At 46.7% G+C, this 24,245-nt stretch overlaps 1 protein-coding gene across 1 annotated transcript in view; it reads right to left on the bottom strand.

The window, feature by feature from the left end:
- The window catches only part of LOC119172859 (TWiK family of potassium channels protein 7), an 84,253-nt gene extending 73,217 nt beyond the window's left edge, over positions 1–11,036 (bottom strand). Inside the window, exon 1 of the mRNA XM_075889907.1 lies at positions 10,037–11,036. Within this exon, the coding sequence (XP_075746022.1) occupies positions 10,037–10,460 (424 nt within the window). The 5' untranslated portion in view covers positions 10,461–11,036. The remainder of the gene's footprint in view (positions 1–10,036) is intronic.
- Positions 11,037–24,245: the final 13,209 nt, after the last annotated feature.

The raw sequence follows: 24,245 nt of genomic DNA, 5'->3' as shown, positions 1-24,245 counted from the left end.
GGCAGGGCAAAGAAACTACCACGCCTCGTGACCTTGAGCAATTTTTTTTTTCTTCGAACGCGCGGCTTTCCAGTGTAATCGCGCGCCCACGCATGGACAAGTAATGGCCTCCGGTGGCTATCTCGGTAACTTGATTTTTCAGTCACAGGCGGGCAGACGATCTTTCGCTCACAACCAACGGGGCAAACGCCGGCGGCGGGTTTTCTGCGACACGAGCTCTCTAACGCTATCGCGTTAAAATTTCCCCCGCCACGATGCAACATGGGTTCGCACTCTTCACTACAAAATGCCGTCGAAGCCGATGTTTTACTTCAACCGGGAAAGAGCGTCCTAACTATCCTCGACTAGAACGATGACACGCTGTGATGGAAGCTGCTTTGCTGCTATGCTCTTCACCCATCCACTGCATGGTGGAATAGTTGTGGCCGTCCGACTTGCGGGCCTTCGTTTGCGTGACGTGACTTGTCGAAAGCACCACTAATTGACGATGTCGCCGTGTCTCACGGAACACAGCAGATCGGTGTAGCATTCTTACCGGTGCGCAGTTCGTACGGGTCGATATACCACCGCACATTTCAATTTTCGCTTGGTATAGCGTACACGAGTCGGTCCCACAAGTTCTTCGAAGTACGACGGGCAAAGCGTGGGCACGTTTCCTTTCGCCATATCGCATGAATGACACCGACAAGCTCACAACCGGCGGTAAGCTGCCCGTGCAGCCTGAGTAGCGTCACTCAATGTCGACAAACATGACGGTCGCTCAATTTTCCAGCCGGAAATGACGTCACGCGCAACCAGTGTATGCATGACTGATTTTATATCACACTGCTTCAACCCATACACAACACAAGCCTTCCAGCATACATGCAATGCACGTATGGCGCATGACAACATGCTCGCCGTCAGTTGTACCTTATAGGGGTTCATCTTCATCGAAATAAAAATAGGTCATTTTATGTGATCGAGTGAAGTCCCTTCATCACAGCTTATGAAGCAGCCCAACAACAATTTGGAGCAGTTATCAAGCATTCTCAAATGCAAATACTAGGGGAGAAGCACCTTAAGAAGGAACAATGTCCCAACCCCATAAACCATCGTCCGGCGTCTACGGCAGATGTATAGAAACCGAAACATCCGTGAACAAAAAAAAATGTTATCAGGTAGCTATTAACCATAACAAACAAAATAAAAGTCCAAATCATCGGAAAAACATCCACGTTTAATTACCCATCAATAAAAACATGTGGCAGAACAAAAGATTAACAAAAACAAAATAAAAGCTGTTAACTAGAACAAAATAGAAGGCCACGATTTACGATGCAATGCACACAGCTTCGTATTATTATCAGCATTTATTTCGTGGAATCTTCTACTTTACTCTACCTTTTTTAACACATCACAAACTTCGTGGTTCTGTCAGGACCCTCATCAAGTGCGAGTCCCAAGCGATGGCTTTCAGCTCTCTCATAGTAAAGTACCAACAACTCAAAATCGTTAAGCACTTTTTCTGAACACACAATCTTTCATACAGTATTAAGTGTGAGGCACACAGGACGGCCTATAGTGGAGTACAAAATACTATAAATCGTTCATCCCTCTTTCTAGACACAGTTCATCGAATTAGCGTTGCTATTTTCAAAACCCACGGGACGGCTTTATGCTCGCCCATATTGGAGTACCTAGAACGCTAAATCGTTAACCACATTTTCTAAACATGGCACTCCCTTGCTGCAGTGAAATAATGGTCAATGTGTCGCTGCGAAACGTTAGGATTATTTTCTGCTTTCCCATAGTGTAGCAGGAAGTACTCTGAATTGTTAAATATTTTTTTCTAAACACACAGGTGTTCGCCTTGCGTGTCCTCTTTGATTGGGACGGCTTTCTGCTCTCCCATAGTAGAGTAACAAGTAATCTGATTTTTTAAACACTTTTTTCTAAACATCTATACGAGGTGCACTACATCCTTAACTTTGCACAAATACGTGCATCTTTATTTTTAGTGCCCCGAATACAAATAAGTTTCTGCTCATAGTTTTTCTGCGGACAGTACCACAGGTTTCTTTAGAAACGTGCACAACCACAAACCACATGGCGAATTCCAGGAATACATGACATATCTATAAATTAATGTAACTTTCTCTGGTGCTTGAGTTGCAGTGTTGTAAGCGCAAGCTGAGAAAGCCTTCCATGCATTCTATTCGTTATCCAAAATAACTAATGAAAGGAAGGAAGGAAGATAACTTAAATTTGGCCTTGCGGAACGCAACTGGGTCACACACCCGGCTCAGTCCCACTGTGCCGGGTGACTGACAGTGGTGAAATTCTGTACAAACTAAAGGCTTGGTTGTGTGGCAAAGTTTTGCTAGGCTTTATGGACACAACCGGTAAGGTATTGGTTCATGGGCGGTTCATAAAATGCAAGTTTTAACGATCAATTTTTCGTTACCAAAATTTAACTTGCTCTTCATGAAAATTGGGGCTAACGGGAGGTTTCTGTTCAACCTCATGAGGTTTTCAAGCCCGGACACCGTACTCAATAAAAAAAAAGGTCATAAATACCGAAATTTTGAGACACCATTATTTTTTCAGCATAATTCCCTCGTCCACTGCAGTGTGTAAAGTTGTTGATAATATTGTGATTGGTTGAAAAAACTTGAAAATAAAACTTCCAGCACAAACTTATACAAAGGTATATTGCAACAAATGGTATTTTTCACCAAAATGCCACACTCCACTGCAGCGTGTAAAGTTGTAGATAATATTGTGATTGTTTGGAGAAACTTGAAACTTAAAATTCCGGCACAAACTTATACAAAAGTATATTGCAACAAATGGTACATTTCTTTTGAAGACGAACTATACCTAAATGGTATATTCAGAGACAAAATGTGCAACGCATTGTAGCTGATGTAATCAGTCAAATAACTTGGTTCACAATGGTTAGAAGCTTGACGATAGTTATAGCGCGAGAACAAAACGACGACACAGAGACAAGAAGGACACGAACAAAACGTCGACTTTTTACACGTTTTGTTCTCGCGCTATAACTATCGTCATGCCATACCAACTAGCCCAAGCTGCCACACTTCTATGTTAGAAGCTACTTTACTGAACTTAGTGCAATCTCGCTGTATGGCCTAGTGCTAGCATAGAACTTTATTTACGCAGCATGAGCCAGTCTCAATCATTTAGCATGGCTGTGCAACAACTTGAACTACACAGCACTAGCTAGTGTGCTCTAACTACCACTCAAAATTATAGTGGTAATTGACGCACGGTTTGAAAGTAATTTTTCCAACCGTGTGCAATTTGCGAGACCGCAAGAACGACATCGAAGTGCATGCTAGGTTCAAATTATGATACTTATGCAAAATTTCAGCAGGATGCAGCAGGTGTCACCTCATGGCGCAGTTTGGCGCAAGTGACGGAGCTATCACATCACTGCATGTTCAGAGAGGAAACAGGCGTACTTATAGTGCCAGTTTACATTGAGTGACAGAAATAGATGGGTGCAGGACAATTAACATTTTAGACAAAAAATCAATTAATGCCTTAATGCCCTATTTTCTGAGAGGAATCGATTTGCTTAATGGTAGTACTTACATATTAATATATATATATATATATATATATATATATATATATATATATTCCCAGTTTCGGGAGGGGTCCTCCCGAAACTGGGAAATAAATATATTTATCCTTGTTGACAACGCTCCTGTTGTGCTGTGCCATATCCCATACCTTCACGAAGACTAACTGGCCCATTGAATTATTACTCCCACTATATATATATATATATGCTGCAGCGGCAGAGGCGGGAGATGAAGCCATCGACCCGAAGCCGTCCATCAGATCTAGGCTTGGCCCACGGCCAGTTAACGCTTTGAAACTTTCACCGCTCACACCTACTGTGCCGCTCATATCAGCTCCTGACTGTGCTTCCGGCATCTTTGGAAGGGGCTGGAGTGAATGAAAGACGGTGTTGTTGGGTTTGCTGGTCCATATCTAAGCTCGCCACTCCTGATGCAACGGATAGCACACGACACGGGTGGTTATAACACGTGATGGTGGCAGTACTAGAAGTAGTAGTAGTCGTCGCAGTAGTAGTCGTAGTAGCAGTAGTTGTTACTAAAATATCTTATAATGCACAAACTAAATAACTAACTTAGAATTACAGAGCAGTGAATGGGAAATCGTCTACTGCATTTGAAAGGGTATACTTTCTCCTGAACCGCTCAACGATGCCGCCGCCACCATCGAAATCTGTGACTCCTAATGAAATTCTTTTGAAAAATAATCAACCACGAGGGGTGAAAATCATGACGACGGTTCATGCCCATCTGTTCCTGGCTTTATTTTGTCGTTTGAGGTCCTCGCTCCTACAGAACGCGGCCTCAAATATTTTTCCTTCCCTCTTTCTTTCGCCCTCTCATTCATTTTATTTGTTTCTCCTTTTGCACGACATATACTGTACTTCACGTAAAAGTTTTGTTTTGGTTAGTAAGAGGGTGTGTACCAGCTCAACGACCAGGAAACGCAAACAGTGAGGTTCGCTTTAATCAGCAAGGCCAACCGGTTCGAACATCGAGGTAAACAACGCCAGGCCTGCGTGGAAGGCGCAGCACAGTCACAGCGAAAGCTGTCAGATCGGTATTTCAGAGCCTTTTTTTAACACTCATTGGGTACCTGCTGCAAGCACACTCGTTTGGTACCCACTACGGCATTAATAATGAAAAATTTTGGGTACCAGGGCGGCATTCGCTATGCTATTTTTCGTAATTCTTCTTAGAATTGTGGTATCTGTTAAACACTTGCAAAGCATTTTGTGCCAGTCGTTCATGCAGCGGCTGACGACAATGAAAAATTATGCCTGTAGTGGGTATGAGCCACAGTTAATATGTGAATAAAAACAAGCTTTTGTAATGCTTCGAGCATTGAACGACTCCCTAGTCACGCTATTCGCATTGTGCGACGACTGGTTCTTCTTTCGCTGTTTTAAAACGCTTTATAAATCGCATTAACGCGATTCCATTCCCGACATCAAGCCTGCCTAAGGCAAGTTTACCAGTAAGTTCCAAGCACCGGTGTGGTTCAGTGGTGGAATATTGGGCTGGCACCAAGCTTATCCGGGTTCGAGGCGCACTGTGTCATGGGTGCTAGGTTTTTTAGGGGCGAAGCTCCTCAAGGAGTGGGCCTGAACATCCTCTGATGTATGTAGTTGTAGCAGTTGTAGTAGGTAGCCACCCACAAACCAGTGGCCCATATTCGCCCTCGTACACATGTCCGCATGTCCACATGTTACGAAAAACGTGGCATGGTGTCAATGTCACGCTCTCGGTGTTAACAAACCACTGACAGCAGGAATGTGGTACATACTCTCGTTTAGTCCTTGGATTGTCCGCTGGATGGTGGTACTTGTATATGATGAATATATGATAAAAAGAAGGGAAATAGAAAGGAAAAGAAGGGAAAAACAAGGGAATAGACGGACTGAGGCACGGATGGACAGACAGACAAGCAGACGGACAGACAGACAATACACGAACGGACAAACGGATGGACGAACGGACGCAGGCACAGACGGACGCATGAACGGCCGCACGTATGGATAGAATGACGCCCGGACGGACGAATGCATGGACGCACGTATGGACGGAAAGAAGCACGGACGGATTGACGGACGCTTCGTCCTACTCATCATCATTCATTCCGTGGATATGCTGTGATTCTTTTTTCTAATTTTGCGCGATGTGGTTACGGACACTGGCGGCGGCTGCGGACAACTGCGCGTGACCCGAGTAGTGATCTCATATCTTTCGCTGTAAAACGGGCTCTGTACGCCATCGTAGTCGTTTTTTGGCTGAGCCAATGGACGTGATCCGCGAGAAATGAGTTCAGCTTTTAGGGGCGAAACAGGGAAGTTTACTGCAAACTGGTAATATTTCAGGTGAGTACAACTGTCTGGTGTAACAAAGCTCCTTATAGCGGCACCCGTTCATCTCTCGCTGTTGTAGTAGTAGTCGTAGTGTCTAACCAGTATTACATTTTGACTTCTAAGGTGGTGCCGGTGAGAGATTTCTTCTGCGCGTTGTTGAACAATAAAAAAATTCGCAGCGTGCGCGTTATTTAAATGCCGAATTCTTTTATCCCTCATTCCCCCTTAGCAGCCATTGGCATGTACATTGAGCACTATCTGACAAGAAAGGTTTGCTACGTTATACTCGTTGGGCGTAACCTCCTAGGTTTTAGAAAGGTTTAGCGAGCGTTGGGCCGCAGTTGCATGAATACAGTGATCTAGTATATACCATGAACTCGAGGTGGTTAAAGGTGGGAAGTAGATACGAAGCGCAAGCCGTTAAGTGTGCGTGTGCCTCCTCTCGTTCTGTCCTTGAAATGTCCGCTAGATGGCGGTGCTTCTATATGGGGAATATATGATGAAAAGATGCAAGATGGTGGTACTTAGAGTGTTGAATAGATGGACGAACGGCAACACAGACAGATGCATGGACGGACGCACGGATGGCTGCACGGAAGGATGGACGCATGGACGGACGCAGGAGTGGATGCACGGACGAAAGCAGGGACGGACGCACAGACGAACGTGCGGACGCACAAACAGACGCACGGACGGGCGGGTGGACGCACGGGCTGCAACACAGCCGCACTTATGGATGGACGGAAGCAACAACTAATGGACGGACGGATGCTTCGCCCCACTATCCATCATTCACTCCGTGGATATGCTGCCATTTTTTTACTCCAGTGCGCAGCCCAGTATGATTCTCCTGTGTAAAGGACTATATACTTGAAGTGTCAAGCTTCTACGCTGAAAGACTTACATTCAATTCCCAGTCGTGGCGGTCTCGTTTCGAAGCAATGCGAAATGAACGAACACCTGTGTGCGTGTGCTTACAGGTTTACGTAGGCACTAAGAAACCATGAGGAATCGTTCTGCAATTTCCTATGGAGAAGTGCCTCACACTCATACTGCGACTTCAGAACGCAAGAACGCACAATTTAATGAAAGGTTACAGCACTTATATGTATATAGACAGGCATGAGAGGAAAACACAGAAGACAGAACACACAATAAGGAAGAACACATAATACGTCAGCGCATATGTCTTGTGTGTTCTTCGTTCGTCCCCGTCTATGTGTGCGTTGAAAGCCTTTCATGACGCATTACCAACTAGCCCACCATCGCAAGCCATCCTCGTGAACTTCGCATAACTTCTTTATATTTCAGGACCCAAAATGCGGCGCCTAACTTAATAAATGGGAGTAGATTGTTTTTTTTTTTCACGTATACATAGAGATACTGCGTCCATCATAATTGAGTCATCTAAACAAAAAGAAAACTGCGTTGCTAACCAAAAGCTGTCACGTTATGGTGGTTCGTGTGACATAATTCTAGCTTACATACTCTGGTAATAACAAAAGCACAGGCGGTTGGGTAGAAAGAAAGACAACTGACGAGGGAAAAAAATCTGCTTTGTGAATTTTTACCCAAATATTCGACCAATTGCTTGTGTCGCTGCGTTGTCTTCGTGTGTGAGGAAAGCTCAACCTGCAGTCACTTTTCTTCAACACATTCGGCTCGTGGAAGTAAATATTGAGGAACCGACACCATGTCGCACCGAGGTTCTAATTCAGTAGATGGAACTTTGGCATAATATGGATCCGCAGGCAAGAGGGTGATCGTCTAGAACGAGGAGAGGGTCGCAATCTGTCCAGTGGTTTTATATCATCAATGACTGCTTGTTTTGCTCGCCGCGACATGACGCGACAAGAGAGTGGTTGCTCCCGCTCCCGCTTGAACGCGCTGCCAGCAACAGCTGGAGCACGCGGGCCACGCGCTTCTGTGTTCCCTTTCATAAAAATTGACACTGTACATACACCACAAACACTGAGACACGAGGCCTCGACCGTGACATCAGTTTTACGTATCTTAAATCTTTCTTAGGGGCGAAGCTCCTTAAGGCGTGGGCTTTGCGTCCCCTGTATGTAGCCACCTCTCGTTTAGTTCTTGCAGTGTTCACTAGATGGCGGCACCGTCTCCTGCATGTAGCCACCTCTCGTTTAGTTCTTTCAGTGCTCACTAGATGGCGGGACCTGTAGCTGATGATGAAAAGATGCAAGATGTTATAAACTAGACGGTGGTACTTGTAGTTGATGATGAAAGATGCGAGATGTTATAAAATAGGAATGATGTCACATATGGCACGTGTCATTGGTGGAAGGCAATCGTTCGATTTAGTGCGGCGACGTACGCTAGGGGGAGCATTGTAATAAAATCGAGTAGGCAAAATGTACGGAAGATTCATGGTTTACCAGGTTTTCCTCCAGAGCTTCGCCCACTCATCTTCATTCACTTCGTGGATATGGCGGCACTTTTTTATGTTTATCAATTTTTCTACATTGAATTCTTACTACCTAGCTCCAGGAGCGTAAATTCCAAAAAGTTACGACGAGAGTGGGCGGGGTGACATCTTTTTATGGCGGTCATTTTGTTTTTAAAATAGGCATACATTTTAATATACATTAAGCAAATCAATATGCGGTCTAATTTTTAATGAACAGAAATTGATAACAGCGTTAAAAATAAACATTTGAAAACATGCATGGCTTCCCACCTGGCGCAAATGTATTGTGCTATTGAGACTTCTCGGAAACCAGTCGAACAACAAAAAGGAAATTTTATAGTCTTACATAGCTAGCGCATTTTCAACACAGAATGGAATGAAAAAAACTTTATTTCAGTCCGGCAGGACGCGCTTGGCGCGTAGCGGGTGTCTCCCACGTCAACACAGAAAAACACCGTTATTTAAACAGGCCTTAAAAATATGCCAATGCGCCATACTTTACTGTCAATTAAAGTGTGTGATGTTTGAGAGAAACCTGAAAGGTGGGACAATTGCTTGCCCCCAGCCTGAGCACAAGAAGCATTAAGACCGCACTCTCTGCCAGCTCACTTTCTGTTCTAACCATAAGCTGTTAGTGCCGAAGGTGCACTTTCGCTTATGGCCACTATACCAGTCAACAATACATAGAGAAACGGCCAGACAAATGAATGTCTGGAGTTAGTCTCCATGCCAAGTGAGTGGCATGTCTGATGACTCAGCTCCAGCCGCGTTAAAAGCAGAGCTTCGCGCGGACAAGCCTGGCGCTGTTTGCAAAGCAAGCGAGCTCATTCCGGAAACCGAGAGCACGTGTTCGCTTGGAGCGCGTGCCAATTTCATTCTTCTCTGCATGCAGATGAGCGCAGCTCGGACTGCGGGCCACGCAGCGTTTACAAGACACGCTGTTGTGTACACAAAATCTTTCTTCTGGCAAGTAGCAACTGGGCCATGTGCGTTATGGCTCCGCAATGACGGGCCTTATGTAGTACGTGTTTAATTGATTGACAAAAAAAAGGAAATATTCATTTCTTACTTCATAAGGCGCGGGAATATTTTGCAGGGCGAACCTGTAGGTAACTCAGACTCCGGGATCATATTTATTTCATAGACAAAAAAAAAACATTCCGTGAATTGAAGTAAAGCGTCTACCATCTCCATAAAAACATATATGTATCTACCAATAAATGATTTAAATACTTGGTTAATTATAAAAAAAATTGACATATTACAGCTATGAAGTAAAAGATAGGTTTAGTTTTATTTTCCGGGGGTACAGGAAAGGCGCAATCGGATGGTATAGAAGTTACAAATACCTAAAAGGTGAATAAGTGCCTGAGTGAAAAAAGAACATAAGAAAATGGTGAAAATACTATGAATATTAGTTACATATATTGGAATTTTTATTCAAATATTATTTTTGTCCCCATTCATAAGCTCTCCCATCCACGCGCAAAGCATCTGCTTCGGTTTGTACGGGTTTATCCTGGCGGACAGAGTTGCGCAGCAAAGTATGTGACGGGTACTACCATAGTGCGCAACGAACAGTGACAATGATAGGAAAGAAAAGCTCGAAAATAAAAGTTAATGTACCTTATCGAGAGGAAAAAGAAGCTACGTTTCAGACAGGGACTCACCGATGGTTGTAATAACGGTGATGCTGTAGAGCAGCGATCCCGAGAAAGACCACTGGAGGGCCTCTTCCTGGACGTCCTTGCCGTCGTAGCCGTCGTTGCGAACAGCCAGAACCACCTCGTCCTCGAACTCCTTGAGCTTGACGCCCACCTCGTCCATCCACTGCTCGTCGTGGAACACGTTGAGCCGTTCGGTGACGTCCCACATGTCGCGTAGGTAGCGGCGTCGCAGCTGGGAGACGCGCTGTCGCTGGTGCACCTCCTTGTCGGCCTCGATGGCCCGGAAGATGAGCGCGCCCACGATGGCATACGCCACCACCAGCAGGCAGAGGCCCACCTGGGACACCAGGTGCGTCAGGAAGATGCGGGCGCAGCGCCGGACCCGGGCGAGCCGGGAGCGAGGAGTCGGCGACGCCTCCGTCGGCATCGTCGGCTTTACTTAACTCCACACGTCGCAATGTACTGGTCTTCACCAGGAGCTCTCACTGGCGACTCGCGGTGTCCGAGCGCACATCACACCAACTCCGTGGCACGGTAAGGGCCCGTTCTCCCGAACCGGCCAACAAAGTCGCACAAAACACTTCCAGTCAGACGCTATGTCCAGGTGTAGCCGAAATGTGTTCACGCGATGAATACACAGTCATACCAAACGGAATCGAGTCAATCAATCAGTTACAGATTTCTTCGCGGCCTAGTCGCCACAGTAACTCGCAATTTCCGAACTCGTTCGATGCATTGTCTCGTAGAGAAGGTGAAGAAATGAAATGAAAACAAACGACCACGCAAGCAATCCACTTTACGTACTTCCAGGTGGATGGGGGTTCACTTTCAGGCACCACACTACATAGCACTCTTGTTCGTCGAGGTCGCACCGCGGTTTCGGTGAAAGCACGTCCCTTCCGAAGAGCGCAACGAACGCACGTGTTCTGAGCCGGAGTGCGAGGGGAGAACGAGTTTTGGCCCGTTTGGCCACCACGCCACGCCTGCGCCCCCCGAGTCCGGACCCCGCGATGGCAGCGCCGCGAGCTGCCGTTCCGTTCGCGTCCTGCCGGAGGAGGTCTCGAGGTAATTGCGTGCACGCGCCTTGTCGGATAGCTACGAGCTGTCCGCTTTCTCTGCCCCGACGGTAAGCGGGATCGGCGTTTGCTCAAGTAGCGCAAATATTCGAACGCGATATCTTGAAAGTCACACGGACCCTCAGACATTTCGTCAAAGCGACTCGCTTACGAGAACGGAAGTCGGACTTGTAAGCATGCATTCTTGAACAGGTAGCGCACATGAACCGACAAGTGAGGAACGAAGAGACTGGATGAGCGCTAAGTTTGAATTAAAGTTTATTCTCGGAATCCACGCCTTTTTATCACTCAGCAAAGATCAGAAGCCACATTGTCACCCAGGAACTGCGCACCTTAACGATAATGAACAGCAAAGCGGTACACCATCTTAATCTCCCCTACGCTGATAATCACATATAGCGACGCAGTTCAAGACACTATAAAGTAAAAGCTTCCGGTTACGTAATGCATGCTCCAACTCGAGTCTTTTTTAACGAGGAAAACGAAGGTGTCATGTTAGGTGCAAGAAAAGCTAACTCATGGGGAAAGGTCGGAGGGGGGGGGGGGGGGAGGGTCTATTGATATGCTTTCCCCCGAAAGCTTTCTATCCAACGAATGCATCTGGAATCGGTCTACCTTTCACCAAGTGCAAGCGACGACATTATCATAGACGCCAGCTTTTGTGAAGTCACGATGACGTCATCAGATTTGACATGTGACATCAGGATGATGCACATGATATTGATGCCGTATACTTAAAATCAAATGCGTGGTCACATTCAGCTCACATTCAACTTCGGCACTGGCAAAGGTGCACCCGCGTGCGCTTTTAAAGAAAACAACGTCATGAGGCGCGGTGACCTGTGGTTGTAGCTCCGTGACCCTTTGTCATTACCTCTCCCTCCACCCCGCCCTCACGCTCTCTAGAAAGAAAGTATAGAGAAAACACTGAGACCTTGCGACAAGTACCTTTATTTCTCTCGTACTTTTTTTATGCGAAGCATTTCATGGCAAACTTCGGCGACATTGAGTCTATCTATCTATCTATCTATCTATCTATCTATCTATCTATCTATCTATCTATCTATCTATCCATCTATCTAGCCGCCTACGACTTTTAGCTCTCCTGCCCATTTGGATAATGGTATCGATACCAAACTTGGTATGATATAACATGACTGTATGGCAAACATAACTGAATAGTCATAGCATGAAAATCATATGTATGTCCTAAATGTCATAATTTACATGCCAAGGGCTTGCTGCTCTTGCGGTAGTTTCATTCACATGATATGTTGCAAAACTGGTATGGTATGACATTCCTGCATGGCGAACACAAGCGACAGACCCTAATATCAAAATCATGACATGCGTGTCATGTAGCAACATTACTACATGCCACACTCATGATGTGCTCGCGGCCGTTTTCCTAGCTTTGCATATACCGAATTCGGTATTACGGAACGTGAATGAATGACGAAAGTATGTGACTGGTGCAAACACGATAATCATGAGATGCGTGCCATGTAACAACATGACCACATGTCATGCTTATGATGCGCTCGCGGCCGTTTTGCTAGCTCCTCATGAAACGAATTCGGTATTACGGGATGTGAATAGATGACATAGTAAATGACATGTCTAAACATGATGACCATGACATGCGTGTCATGTAACAACATTAGTACGTCCCACACTCATGATGCGCTCGTGGCCGTTTCGCTACCTTCACATATGCCAAAATTTGGTATTACGTCATGTGAATGGATGACGAAGGTATGTGACTGGTGCAAACACGATAATCATGAGATGCATGACATATTAGAACATTAACACACGCCACACTCAAGGCGCCAATGCACTTCGACGTGAGCCGGCGCGCACGCCCACCAGCGTTCGTTTTATCGCGTTACGCCGGCGATGCCACGCCAGGCTCCGATATTCCCTTAGTAGAGATCAGTGTATCTGCCCACTAACCTTCATTGTGGATCTGCATGTCATATACTCGCATGTGTGCGCCACGCTGCGTTGCTTTGACGCATGCGCATTTGAGCGCACACGGCGTCCCTCCGTCACGAAGAGAGGCAGGCACGGTCTAAGCAACGTCGTCGGCGCGAAATGCAGCATGTCGCATTTAGCGCCGGTTGCGACCGGGCCGCGCCGACGGACGCTGGTCGCGCCGATCACGCCTGGCGTCACACTATGGAGTGCGCGCGTTTTGCTAGCGTGGCGTCGCTGCTCCCAGCCTGCGTGTGCATCAACGTTGCGTCAGAGTAGATTGGGCCTTTCATGACGCACTCGCCGTTGTTGCGCTAGCTCCACGTGTAACAAATTGGTATCACGGGAAGTGAATAGACGACGACGGTAAATGACACGTCCGAATCTGATAATCATAATATGCGTTTCATCTGAAACATGACTACATGCTACGCTCATAGCATTCTCGCGGCCATTTCACAAATTCCTCATATACCAAATTTGGTATTACGTGACGTAAATGGACAATGAATGCAAATGACACGTCCAAAAATGATAATCATGATATGTATTTCATGTAAAAATGACTACATAGTACTCTCATAGGACGCTCGCGGCTGTTTCGCTAGTAACTTATGTGCGAAAGTTCGCATCAGGTGACATTAATAGATGGCGAAGGTAACTGAAACGTCCAAACATGGTGATCACGATGTGAAAGTCATGTACCGCATAATTTACCTCCAGCTCTCAACGTTGTGCTGAATTTAAGTGACCTATCACCCTTCCTCATTCGTGCTTCGCATCTCATCGATTCGCACTCTACGTGGGATCCGTCAATTTTTCGCCACGAACTTGTGAAGCAATAAACTCCTAAAATGAGGATTTTTCATGGTTACTTCAAAAAGCGCTGTGGAATGCCAGTAAGTTAAAGAAAAAACCGCACCTCCCCGAATGGGATCGTGAGGGAATGATAATGCATTGGGGTGCACGCGAGTCGCCGTGCGAAGAGCGCGATCCCGCTCGCGAGCTGCCGCTCGTCGTTGGCGCTTGGCCTCCCGCTGTTTCACTCGAAGGCCGGAGGCTCTCCGTTGACGTTTCCCCGCCGCTTCTCGAACACGAACCACTTCAACGTTCTTGGCTCGTCGTTGACGTTCATTTGCAGCGTTCTCAGCTCGCCGTTGATGCCGCACAGCAGCCTGCACGAGCAGACATGTCACGATCTTCGACTCGTCGTTGGCGTTTCACAGCGGCTTCCTGACCAAGAAGTTCCGCAACAGCGACTCGCTTCAAACGCATGCGTTCGGCGTTACGCGCTCTTCGCTTCGCAGCAGTGTCTTCTTCTCCAACCGATGATGACGTTGAAGCAACTGCAGTGACGCAAGCACCAGGGAGTGGCGTAATGCTCGAGTGGCATTGTGATACACTTCGTTCTAGTGGTATCATCGCCGCGAAAGATTCGACTTCACCGACTTCCGTCGCTATCAAGGCACGCAAAGCGCGCGCTCTGCATTATATACATATAGGTCCGAGTGCGGAGAGGAGGAGCGCCTGGGCTCTGTCTCCGCCGTGCGAGCTCCGCGATGCGAGCGCCCTCACCCGGTACGCTCCTGGGGTGAATGATGATGAGCGGGGTGAAGCCTCCATCAGTCCATCCGTTCGTTCTTGCTACCGTCCATCCATGCGTCCATCAGTTCATCCATGCGTCCGTCCATTCGTGCATCTGTCCATGCGTCCGTCCGTTCGTTCGTCCATGCGTCCGTCCCTGCGTTCATTCAAGCGTCCATTTGTCTGTCCATCCAACCGTTCATCCATGCGTCCATCCGTCCATCTGTGCGTTTGTCTATTTGAGCATCCGTCCATGCGTTCATCCGTCCGTCCTCTCGTGCATCCACCCGTGCGTCCGTCCACACATGCGTCCATCCATCCGTCCGCGCGTCCCTCCATGCATTTATTTATGCGTCCGTCTGTCCTTTCGGGCGTCAAACAGACAGACAGACGACGGATGGATGCGGCCAGCGGATGATTCAAGGTTTTACGATAAAAAGTATGATACTCACAAGGCGGCAGCGGCTCGCATTCGAAGACGGAACCCCGATGTTCCAGTGCATGAGAAAATAGAAATGACGTGACACGAAGACGTTGGCGATCGCGTGTTCGTCGGCAACGCCATACGCTAGGGGGCGCGGTGAAGTAAAAGCCACTTTAAAGCTGCTTTGGTGGTTCAGTTCAGACTGGCACGGTGGACGGACGTGTTTTTTAGCGCTCCAGATCGGCTGCACAGATAAGTGGTTTTGCATGTTTTGAGCTTGCCTTTATAATTAATAAGACCGCAGTTAAAATCTTTGTAGCACTTATTACATTGTACGGCTTTTTCGGAGCTCAGTCATCAGGTATTTACTAGTTTGTGCGTGTGTGTGTGTTTGTTTCTGTGTGTTTTTTTTTTCTCTTGCAACCCCGTGAGGGAAGTTCACGTACATTGAACACGCGATTTTTTTTAGTAGAGCTTACACTGTCTCTTTATCGTAGGGCAGGGATTGTGTTTTGTAATTATCGAGTGAGACAATTCATAAAGACAATTGGTGTCAGAAAGACATGATTAAAAAGGCTGTAAAGTGTTCAGGATGCGGGGTGGGTTTGAAAATAGACCCAAGTGCAGAAGCTAATAGAGAGGAGACTGACGTCAAGTGTAGGCTATGTGACGTCGAGGAAAAAAGTGGAGAAAATGATGGTTGCCCAGAGTGAACTGCTGATGAAAATCACCGAGCTGCAGACTGCACTGGCGACAGAGCAAGAGAAAAGTATAGCTATGGAAGGAAAACTCAAGTCCGCCGAGGAAGCACTAGTGAAGGTGAACAAAGGAGCGGCTGACGGAGACAACAGTAAGGCACCGGCAACCAGAACGGCGGAGAGAAAAGAGCAAGCAAGTTTGGAAAAAACAGGTTCAGCCGGCCGCGAGCATATTCAGCTGGTCGGTTTAGCCAGCTGGTTCAGCCGGCCACAAACAGGTTCAGCCAGTCGCAAGACCCAGCTTCAGCGAAGTAGTGGTGGGGCTGCGAGGGGACAAAGCATCCGGCGTCACCGGTAAAGTAACCCCCAGGTGCAGGACACTCCAGCTGAAAAGTCACAGCATGTGATAATCGCCAGGGACTCGAATTTAAATTGATGCGCAGAAGCAATCAAAGTGAGGGTAACAGGGGACAAGAGGGTTGCAGTAAGGACGTTCCGAGGACGCAAGCTGGAAGCAGTCATGAGGCAAGCGAGCGCTAAACTCAAAACTACAGCTGGTAGACGAAACCTCGTGGTTATGTCAGGTGGTTTAAACGATGTCTTAAATGAAGATACGGCAGGACTAACGACCACACTGGTGAAAGGGGTCGATGGCATGCGCGCCACTTCTCCTCAGGTACAGGTAGTGATATGCACGATACGCGAGCTACCGGTGCGTGACGGCAACCTGCAAAGAGCGGTTGTCAACGCAAACCAAGAGATATGGCGGATGAGTCGAGAGAAAGGCTTTGACGTGGTGGAAATAAACAGAGAGGTGCATAGGTGGTGGAGTTTTCAACGAGACAGAATTCACTTCAATGGGCGGCTAGGTCATGAAGTGGGTTGGCGACTTGCAGAACGCGCAGTAGCTTTTGGGGGGCACGCGGGCCCTTCGTGATGCAGGATAGCTAGTAACGAGGAAAACAACCAGGGAGACTCTTTGACAGGTGGTATGGACAGATACGATTCTAAAGTGGCACCAGTATCTAAGATAGGTAGAGTCCGGGACAGAAATAGACGTAGCCATGAAGGCCGAGCCAATTCAGACATAGGGTATATTAACATGCAGGGTGGTAGGAACAGGCTGAAGTGGGAAGAGATAGAAGAACAGCTAAGGGAAGAGAGGCCGATGGTATACGGTTTTGTAGAAACACACCTCAGGGACATGGAACAACCTCCGAACAATCCGGACTACGCGTGGGAATATTGTAATAGAACAGAAGGCAGCAGAAAGGGGGGTGGTATTGGGGCATTCATTCATAAAAGTACAGACTGGCAAATGGTCAAGCAGGAGTGCAAGAAACATTTTATGGCTAAAAGGGAAAGTGGCAGGGCAAATGACATTCCTTGGTTCGGTGTACTTGTGGACGGCAGCAAAGGCCAGAGAGGAAAACCAGGCAATAGTAGAGTGTATATCAAAGGACATTGGGGAATCAGGAGGAGAGAGCGAGATAATTATACTAGGAGATATGAATGCGCATATAGGAGATATAGATGAGTATACCGACCCAACAGGCAAAATGATCATGTATATGTGTGAAATGCATGATTTGATAATTTGCAACAGTACTGAGAAGTGTGAAGGGCAAATAACATGGGAGGTAGGAAGGCTACAGTCGACGATAAATTACGCCCTCATGTTACGTAGGATGTATGATAGGCTCAGGAGAATGCGCATAGATGAATGTGGCTCCAGAAGTCTGGGTAGTCATCACAAACGTATCAAGCTAAGTTTTGGAAGAGCAGCGAAATTGGGAAGGAGACAAGATGAGCAACTACAGGAAAACTTTCATTCAGAAAGGCAAATAGAAATTGCTACTAAAGAAATTGAAAAAGTAATCACTGAGGATAATAAGAATGTGTGGACATACACAAATCTAATTAGACTGTTTGGGCTAGAGCTTGCTAAGGTACGTGACAAGTCACCTCGGAAAAGAAGACACAAGCCCAAGAGTTGGTGGGATGAGGAAGTTAAGAGAGCCATAGTAAAACGTCAGGAAGCCTCTAGGAAACACAGACGTGCTAAGCAGCGGGGTGAAGCGACAGATGATGTTGAAAGAAAATGGGAAATCTTTCTAAGCTTTAAAAGGGAAGAATCTCTTCTTATCAACGAAAAGATTGGAAGAAAGGGGGCTGAGTGGCTGGCAGAAGTACATAAAAAGGATAGAAAGGCAGCTGCGAAATTCTAGAACCATCTCAACTCCCTAAGAAATGAGACGAGCCTAGAGCAGAGGTTTGTCACTACAGCTCAAGGTGCTAGGTTAGAAAGGGACGAAGCTATTGAATATATAAGAACAAGGGTGACAGAAAAAATTCAACAAAGAAGTACCTTATGCACCACCATAGACGAGGATGAATCAAGTGGCGCAATGGCTCCATTTTCACAACGAGAGTGGGAAAGGGCTGAGAAGAGGGTTCCTAGTAGTACATCAACAGGCCCAGATGGCATTCCAATTATGCTGATAAAAACATTGGGTCCGAAGTCTAAGCAGACTTTGAGAGAGGCAGTGAGCAAAATAATAATCGATATTGAAGTCCCCGATGGATGGAAACTTAGCAGGATGGGCATGATCTATAAAGGAAAGGGGGACAAAGCTGGCATAAACAACTACCATCCTATAACAGTGACATCACTGGTCTACATTGTGGGAATTGAGGCTAGCCCGCTGCCTTTGCGCGGGCTTTGCCGCCTTTTCTGCCGTTCTCATGTCCCGACATGTCTGCCCTCCTTCGCTGTCTGCCGTGGTGGGAGAGCGGAGTGACGTTTAACTCCCTCACCCGGTAGCGGATGTTGACGGTGGCGCCGCGCGCGGGGACTCCCAAGAGAGGTTTTCGCGCGCTGCGTCGGGAGCGGTCAGATACTCTCCGGGACAGCAAACGGTGAGCCACGCTATCTTTTCGTCCGTCGACTCCCGTCAGTCGGGGCTCGTCGGACTTCGCTGACGGCGCCTCGCGCCCAAGGCGAACGCTCACCCGCTGTTGCCCCGCTGCGTACGCACGGCCTACCAACTCGGATTGCTCCATACCTCATAGTACTAAACGCCTGTTACCCAAACCATTCCCCATCTTCATGCAAACTTTGCGGCAAACCAGGAGACTTCCTCCACATATTTCTCACAGGTCCCACCTTCCCTCATCCCCAAAGCTGGCTGTGGCAGTGTCATATTGCGAGAACATCATGACCAGCACTTCTGCGTTCGATCAGCGCCGGATCATCTTGTGCGCCATGAAGAGGATCGCACTTCAAGGGCCTTCCTTTGCTTTGTAAGGGTGCCTCCTCATCCTGAGGGAGCACTCACGTGCCGTGAGGAGGCTCGGCCCCCGCGCTCTGAAGTGGCAATAAATGTATCTACCACCACCGAAGACGGAACCCCGAGAGCGCGAGGTAGAAGCTTGCCGGGAAGCGGCGCCGCCGCGCCGATAAGATCCCGGCGTACGAGAACGGGAGGCTGAAGTGGCGCGGCAGCGGCGTGCGGACCCAGCTTAGCGCCAGTCTCCATCAGTCACCCAGTTGAATATGCTGTCATTTTTTTTCTTTACTTCAATAAAAAATAATGTAGGAGTTGTCTTGAAAGCTGTTCGTCGCACTATAATGATGGCAGTGGTGTTGCAAAAAGCTTGCTGCGCCGTTGCCTAGCAAGTGCTCTGCAATGGAGACCACCGCGCAAAGCGACCGATGGAAACGCCGCGCATAGCGTCTTACCGCAGTTTGACGTCATGGACGCAAACAGCGTGAAAATAGGTAATACAGAAGAAAAGAGGAAGCAAGAACTGTGACCGCATGCTGCACCACCTGTCCAAGTTGTTCATGCGCGGTGAATACAGAAATGTGTGTATCGAAAATCACAGCAGATCCACGGAGTGAATGGTGATGAGGGGGGAAGCTCAGGATCAGTAAACCGTGTATCCTTCGGGAATTTCGCCCACTCAATCATCCAAGACGTGAGAAGTACTGCATATTTACAAAACGTAATTTAATTTGTTAATGGTAGCGAGACGTGGCTGTCGTTCCCCCTTCGTTATAACTGGCTTATGGTCGTTAAGATGAACAAACACTGGTTCTTGAATCGGCCGTAGGGGACCAGGGAAAGCTACATCCGAGGAGGCTTAAGAAGCCTGAAAAATAAAACTCAACGCTTCCGCATCACTTTTGACCCGTCCCAAAGGAGATTCAGTGTGGAGCTCATTCACTCATTCATCAATTTATTTGTTTTATGATTGATTGATTCGTTCATTTTTATGAGTATACCACGCTTAATTTCGGTTGAACATGTCTTTTTCTTTGTGGATACAGTGAATTATAGTGACAGATTCAAGCATTTTTTTAAAGAAGGATTTGCATTTTTACATCGTGTTTAAAAGTAAATAAAATCTCCGCCTTATCCACAAAGTGAATGAACATATAGGAGCTTGCTCAGAGATGGTCGGGTAACCTGAGAATCCTCCGCACAGATCTCCTACCATCATATGTAGACGTGACAACGTTGTCATATATAAATTACATACACAATGTTTATTAATTTACTTTTGGGTGCACGATATACACCATGATTAGCTATATATTTTATATACACAAGAGATGTTCTTTACAAAGTACACGTTGAACTTCACTGCATGTACAACATATGGACGTGATCGAACGCAAGTAAGTTTCTTTGGAGTGACTGTTACGCCAACTGATAGTTAGGTCTATTGCCATTAGATTCCCAACAAAGAGACGCAGGCCTCGTCTTGCGAGTGGTCTCAGAACTTCCTTTTAAATGCGAAGCATTTTTTAGCGAACTTCGGTGACTTTAAGCGTATCTATCTATCTATCCATCTATCTATCGATCGATCGATCTATCTATCTATTTATCTATCTATCAGGCCGCCTACTACTTTTAGCTCTCCTGGCCGTTACGATAACGGTATCGACACCAAACTTGGTATGTCTTAACGTAACTGTATGAAGAAAATATCTGACAAATGATGACGTGAAAATGATGACATGTCTGTAATGATTTACATTTCATGGTCCTGCAGCTCTTGCGGTGGTATTGTTCACATGTAATGGTACAAAACTGGTATGGTATGACACGATTGCATGGTGAACACAAACGACGGACCCAAACAGGAAAATCAGGACATGCGTGTCATGTAACGACATGACTACATGGATGCGCTCGCCGCCGTTTCGCTAGCGTTACAAATACCAAATTTCGTATTACTGGACCTGAATGGTAGACGAAGGTATGATACTGGTGCAAATATGATAAACATGAGATGCGTGTCATGTAACAACATGACTACATGCTACGCTCATGATGCGCTGGCGGCCGTTTCGCTAGCTTCACTTATATCAAATTTGGTATTACTGGACCTGAATGGTAGACGAAGGTATGATACTGGTGCAAATATGATAAACATGAGATGCGTGTCATGTAACAACATGACTACATGCCACGCTCATGATGCGCTGGCGGCCGTTTCGCTAGCTTCACTTGTACAAAATTTGGTATTACTGGACCTGAATGGTAAACGAAGGTATGATACTAGTGCAAACATGATAAACATGAGATGCGTGTCATGTAACAACATGACTACATGCTACGCTCATGATGCACTCACCGCCGTTTCGCCAGTTTCAGATGTACAAACTCGGTATTACGCGACGCGAATGGACAACATAGGTAAATGACCCCCCCAAACATGACAACCGCGACATACGTGTCATGTGACAACATGACTACATGCCACACTCATAATGCGCTCACAGCATTTTAGCTAGCTTCATATATGTCAAACTCGGTATCACGTGACGTCAATGGATGACGAAAGTATGTGCCTGGTGCAAACATGATAATCATGAGATGCGTGTTATGTGAGCACATGACAACATGTCACAGTCAAGGCACCAATACATTTCAACATGAGGTGGTGCGTGTGCTCGCCTGCGTTCATTTCGTTGCGTCACGCCGGCGTTGCGACGCCAGGCGCCGGTTTTGCCATATACTCACAGGCATGCACCGCGCTGCGTTTCTTTGACACATGCGCGTTTCAGCGCGTCCGGCGTTCTCCGTCACGAAAAGAGGGATACACAGTTTTGTCTGGGCTACGCATCGGCGCAAATTTCGTGCCGGTTGCCGTCGGACTGCGCCGACGGACGCTGGTCCCGCCGGCCGCGCCTGGCATCAGACCATAGAGTTCTCGCATTTTGTTAACGTGGCGTCACTGTGCAGAGCGTGTGCGTGTGTCAACGCTACATTGGAGTTTATTGGGCCCTTCATGATGTGCTCGCGGCCGTTTTGCTAGCTCTACATGTACCAAATTTGGTGTTACGTGACGTCAATGCATGACGAAACATATGACTGTGCCAACATGATATTTCTCACACGCATGTCATGTAAGAACATGACAACATACCACGCTCATAGCGGGCTCGCTGGCGTTTCGCTAGCTCCACATATACTAAATTTGGCATCACGTGACGTAAATAGACAACGAAGGTAAACGACATATACCACTTGATAATCATGACACGGAAGTCATGTACGGCATCATTTACCTCCACCTCGTAACGTTGTGCTGATTTTAAAGTGACATATCAACCTTTCTTATTCGTGCTTCGCATATCATTGATTCCCACTCTATGTGGGATCACCCAATGTTTTGTTAGTTGATCGGTATCATGTCTGCACATTTGACTGGTCGTTTCAGAGCCACGGTAACTCACCCAGCTGCACGTTTTACTTACTCTGTTGGATCATATCGTTTTAACGTGGTGACATCACCGCTTCAAAAGACGATCACATGTGAGAGACTGACAAGGGCAGAGACGCACGACAAAGTTCTCTGTCGCGTGTATGTCGTAAATCTCACCTGTTCGTCTTTTGCATCACTAGAATCAACAGGTTATGTAACCCGCCCATCAACAAGTTCTTGCTAAGCATTATCTCTGCATGTCTCCGCCTCCAAGTCACGCCATTGGGCGGAAATATATATATATATATATTTATATATATATATATATATATATATATATATATATATATATATATATATATATATATATATATATATATATATATATATATATATATATATATATATATATATATATATATATATATATATATATAGGACGCGTGCCACATCTCCTCCATCATATTGCAATCAGCCTTGGTGGAGCGCAAATTGAACGCATTCAGCGTCAGTCATAGATGTCATTAAAGTGTGCCGAAAAGCGGAAACAGGAACAGTTTCCGGAACCATGTGAAGTGCGCTTGAAGAAATATTGGTGTGATCTCATAATAATATCATAAATAATGTCATAACAGTTCAAAATTGTTGTCCAAAAATTTCGTATATATACGTTTATAAGAGAGGGTTGCGAGCTCCGGGAATTTCGACCTTCGGTTGTTCTTTAACGTGCACTTCTTTAGCTATACAACGATCATTTCACCTCCAATGAGGCCGTCGCACGCGGTATTCAATGTCGTAACCATCAGAGGCATTCGAGAACATAACCACTGGGGCGGATCGCGGTGGGATCTGCAGATGCAGAATGTTGTTTGGCGCGTCTCAAGAATCGCATCGACCTTATACGTCACATCCTTGAAGCCCGATTCTTCCATTGGAGCCATGGTCGGTCCTCATTTATTGGCCTGATACTTGTCGGAGGTGCAAGCCTGCGATGCACTACTAAGCTTCGATTAAACGACCCCGTTATGTAGCTTCAGAAGCGGGCCTACTGTGTATACTGTGTCGTCTTCCTTCAAGTAGGCATTGACACATCACGGCACAACTGGCATCCTTCAGGTCAAGGTTCAAGGTTGACTCACCAGAAGCTGCTAACTTCCGGTATGGTGGCTTCCGGGCAGGCTGCGAAGACAAGAATGCACCAAGGAATGTGGGAAATATTCTCGTATACTGAGCCCAGACGCTCGGCTCATTGCCCGGTGTACCTTGATGATCCAAGCAACGAAGAGGAGACGACAGCTCAGACTGCAAGTGTTCCCCAGTGGCGAAATTGGTTAGCGCACGACACTTATAAGCTCAGACTGCAATCGCCCTTTCAGGCAGTCCATCGGTTAGGCGTGTCTAAAGGGTTTCAAGCGAGCGAGCCGACGGCTCTGCGGAATTCGTCGTATCACGAATCTGTTGACGCCACTTCGGAATGTCGCTTGACGTAGAACGACGATTTCTGGTGGCGATTAGCAGCTGCAGAACAGTGTCCATCCGTTCGTGCGTCCGGACGGACGGGAAGACAGAGGTGCGGACGCACCGACGGACGCATGGACGGAAGCAAGAACGGAAGGATGGACAGAAGCATGGATGCATGGACGGACTCATGGTTCTAGTTACAGTTATATCTAGTTATATTATTCCTAACATTCCCAAGACCACATACAAACTACGCCATCTGTTGAGCAAGT

This window comes from Rhipicephalus microplus, chromosome 3, assembly GCF_043290135.1.
Source record: "Rhipicephalus microplus isolate Deutch F79 chromosome 3, USDA_Rmic, whole genome shotgun sequence".
NCBI lineage: Eukaryota > Metazoa > Arthropoda > Arachnida > Ixodida > Ixodidae > Rhipicephalus > Rhipicephalus microplus.
Note: the sequence above shows the minus strand (reverse complement) of the source record. Positions and strands in the feature narration are given on the sequence as shown.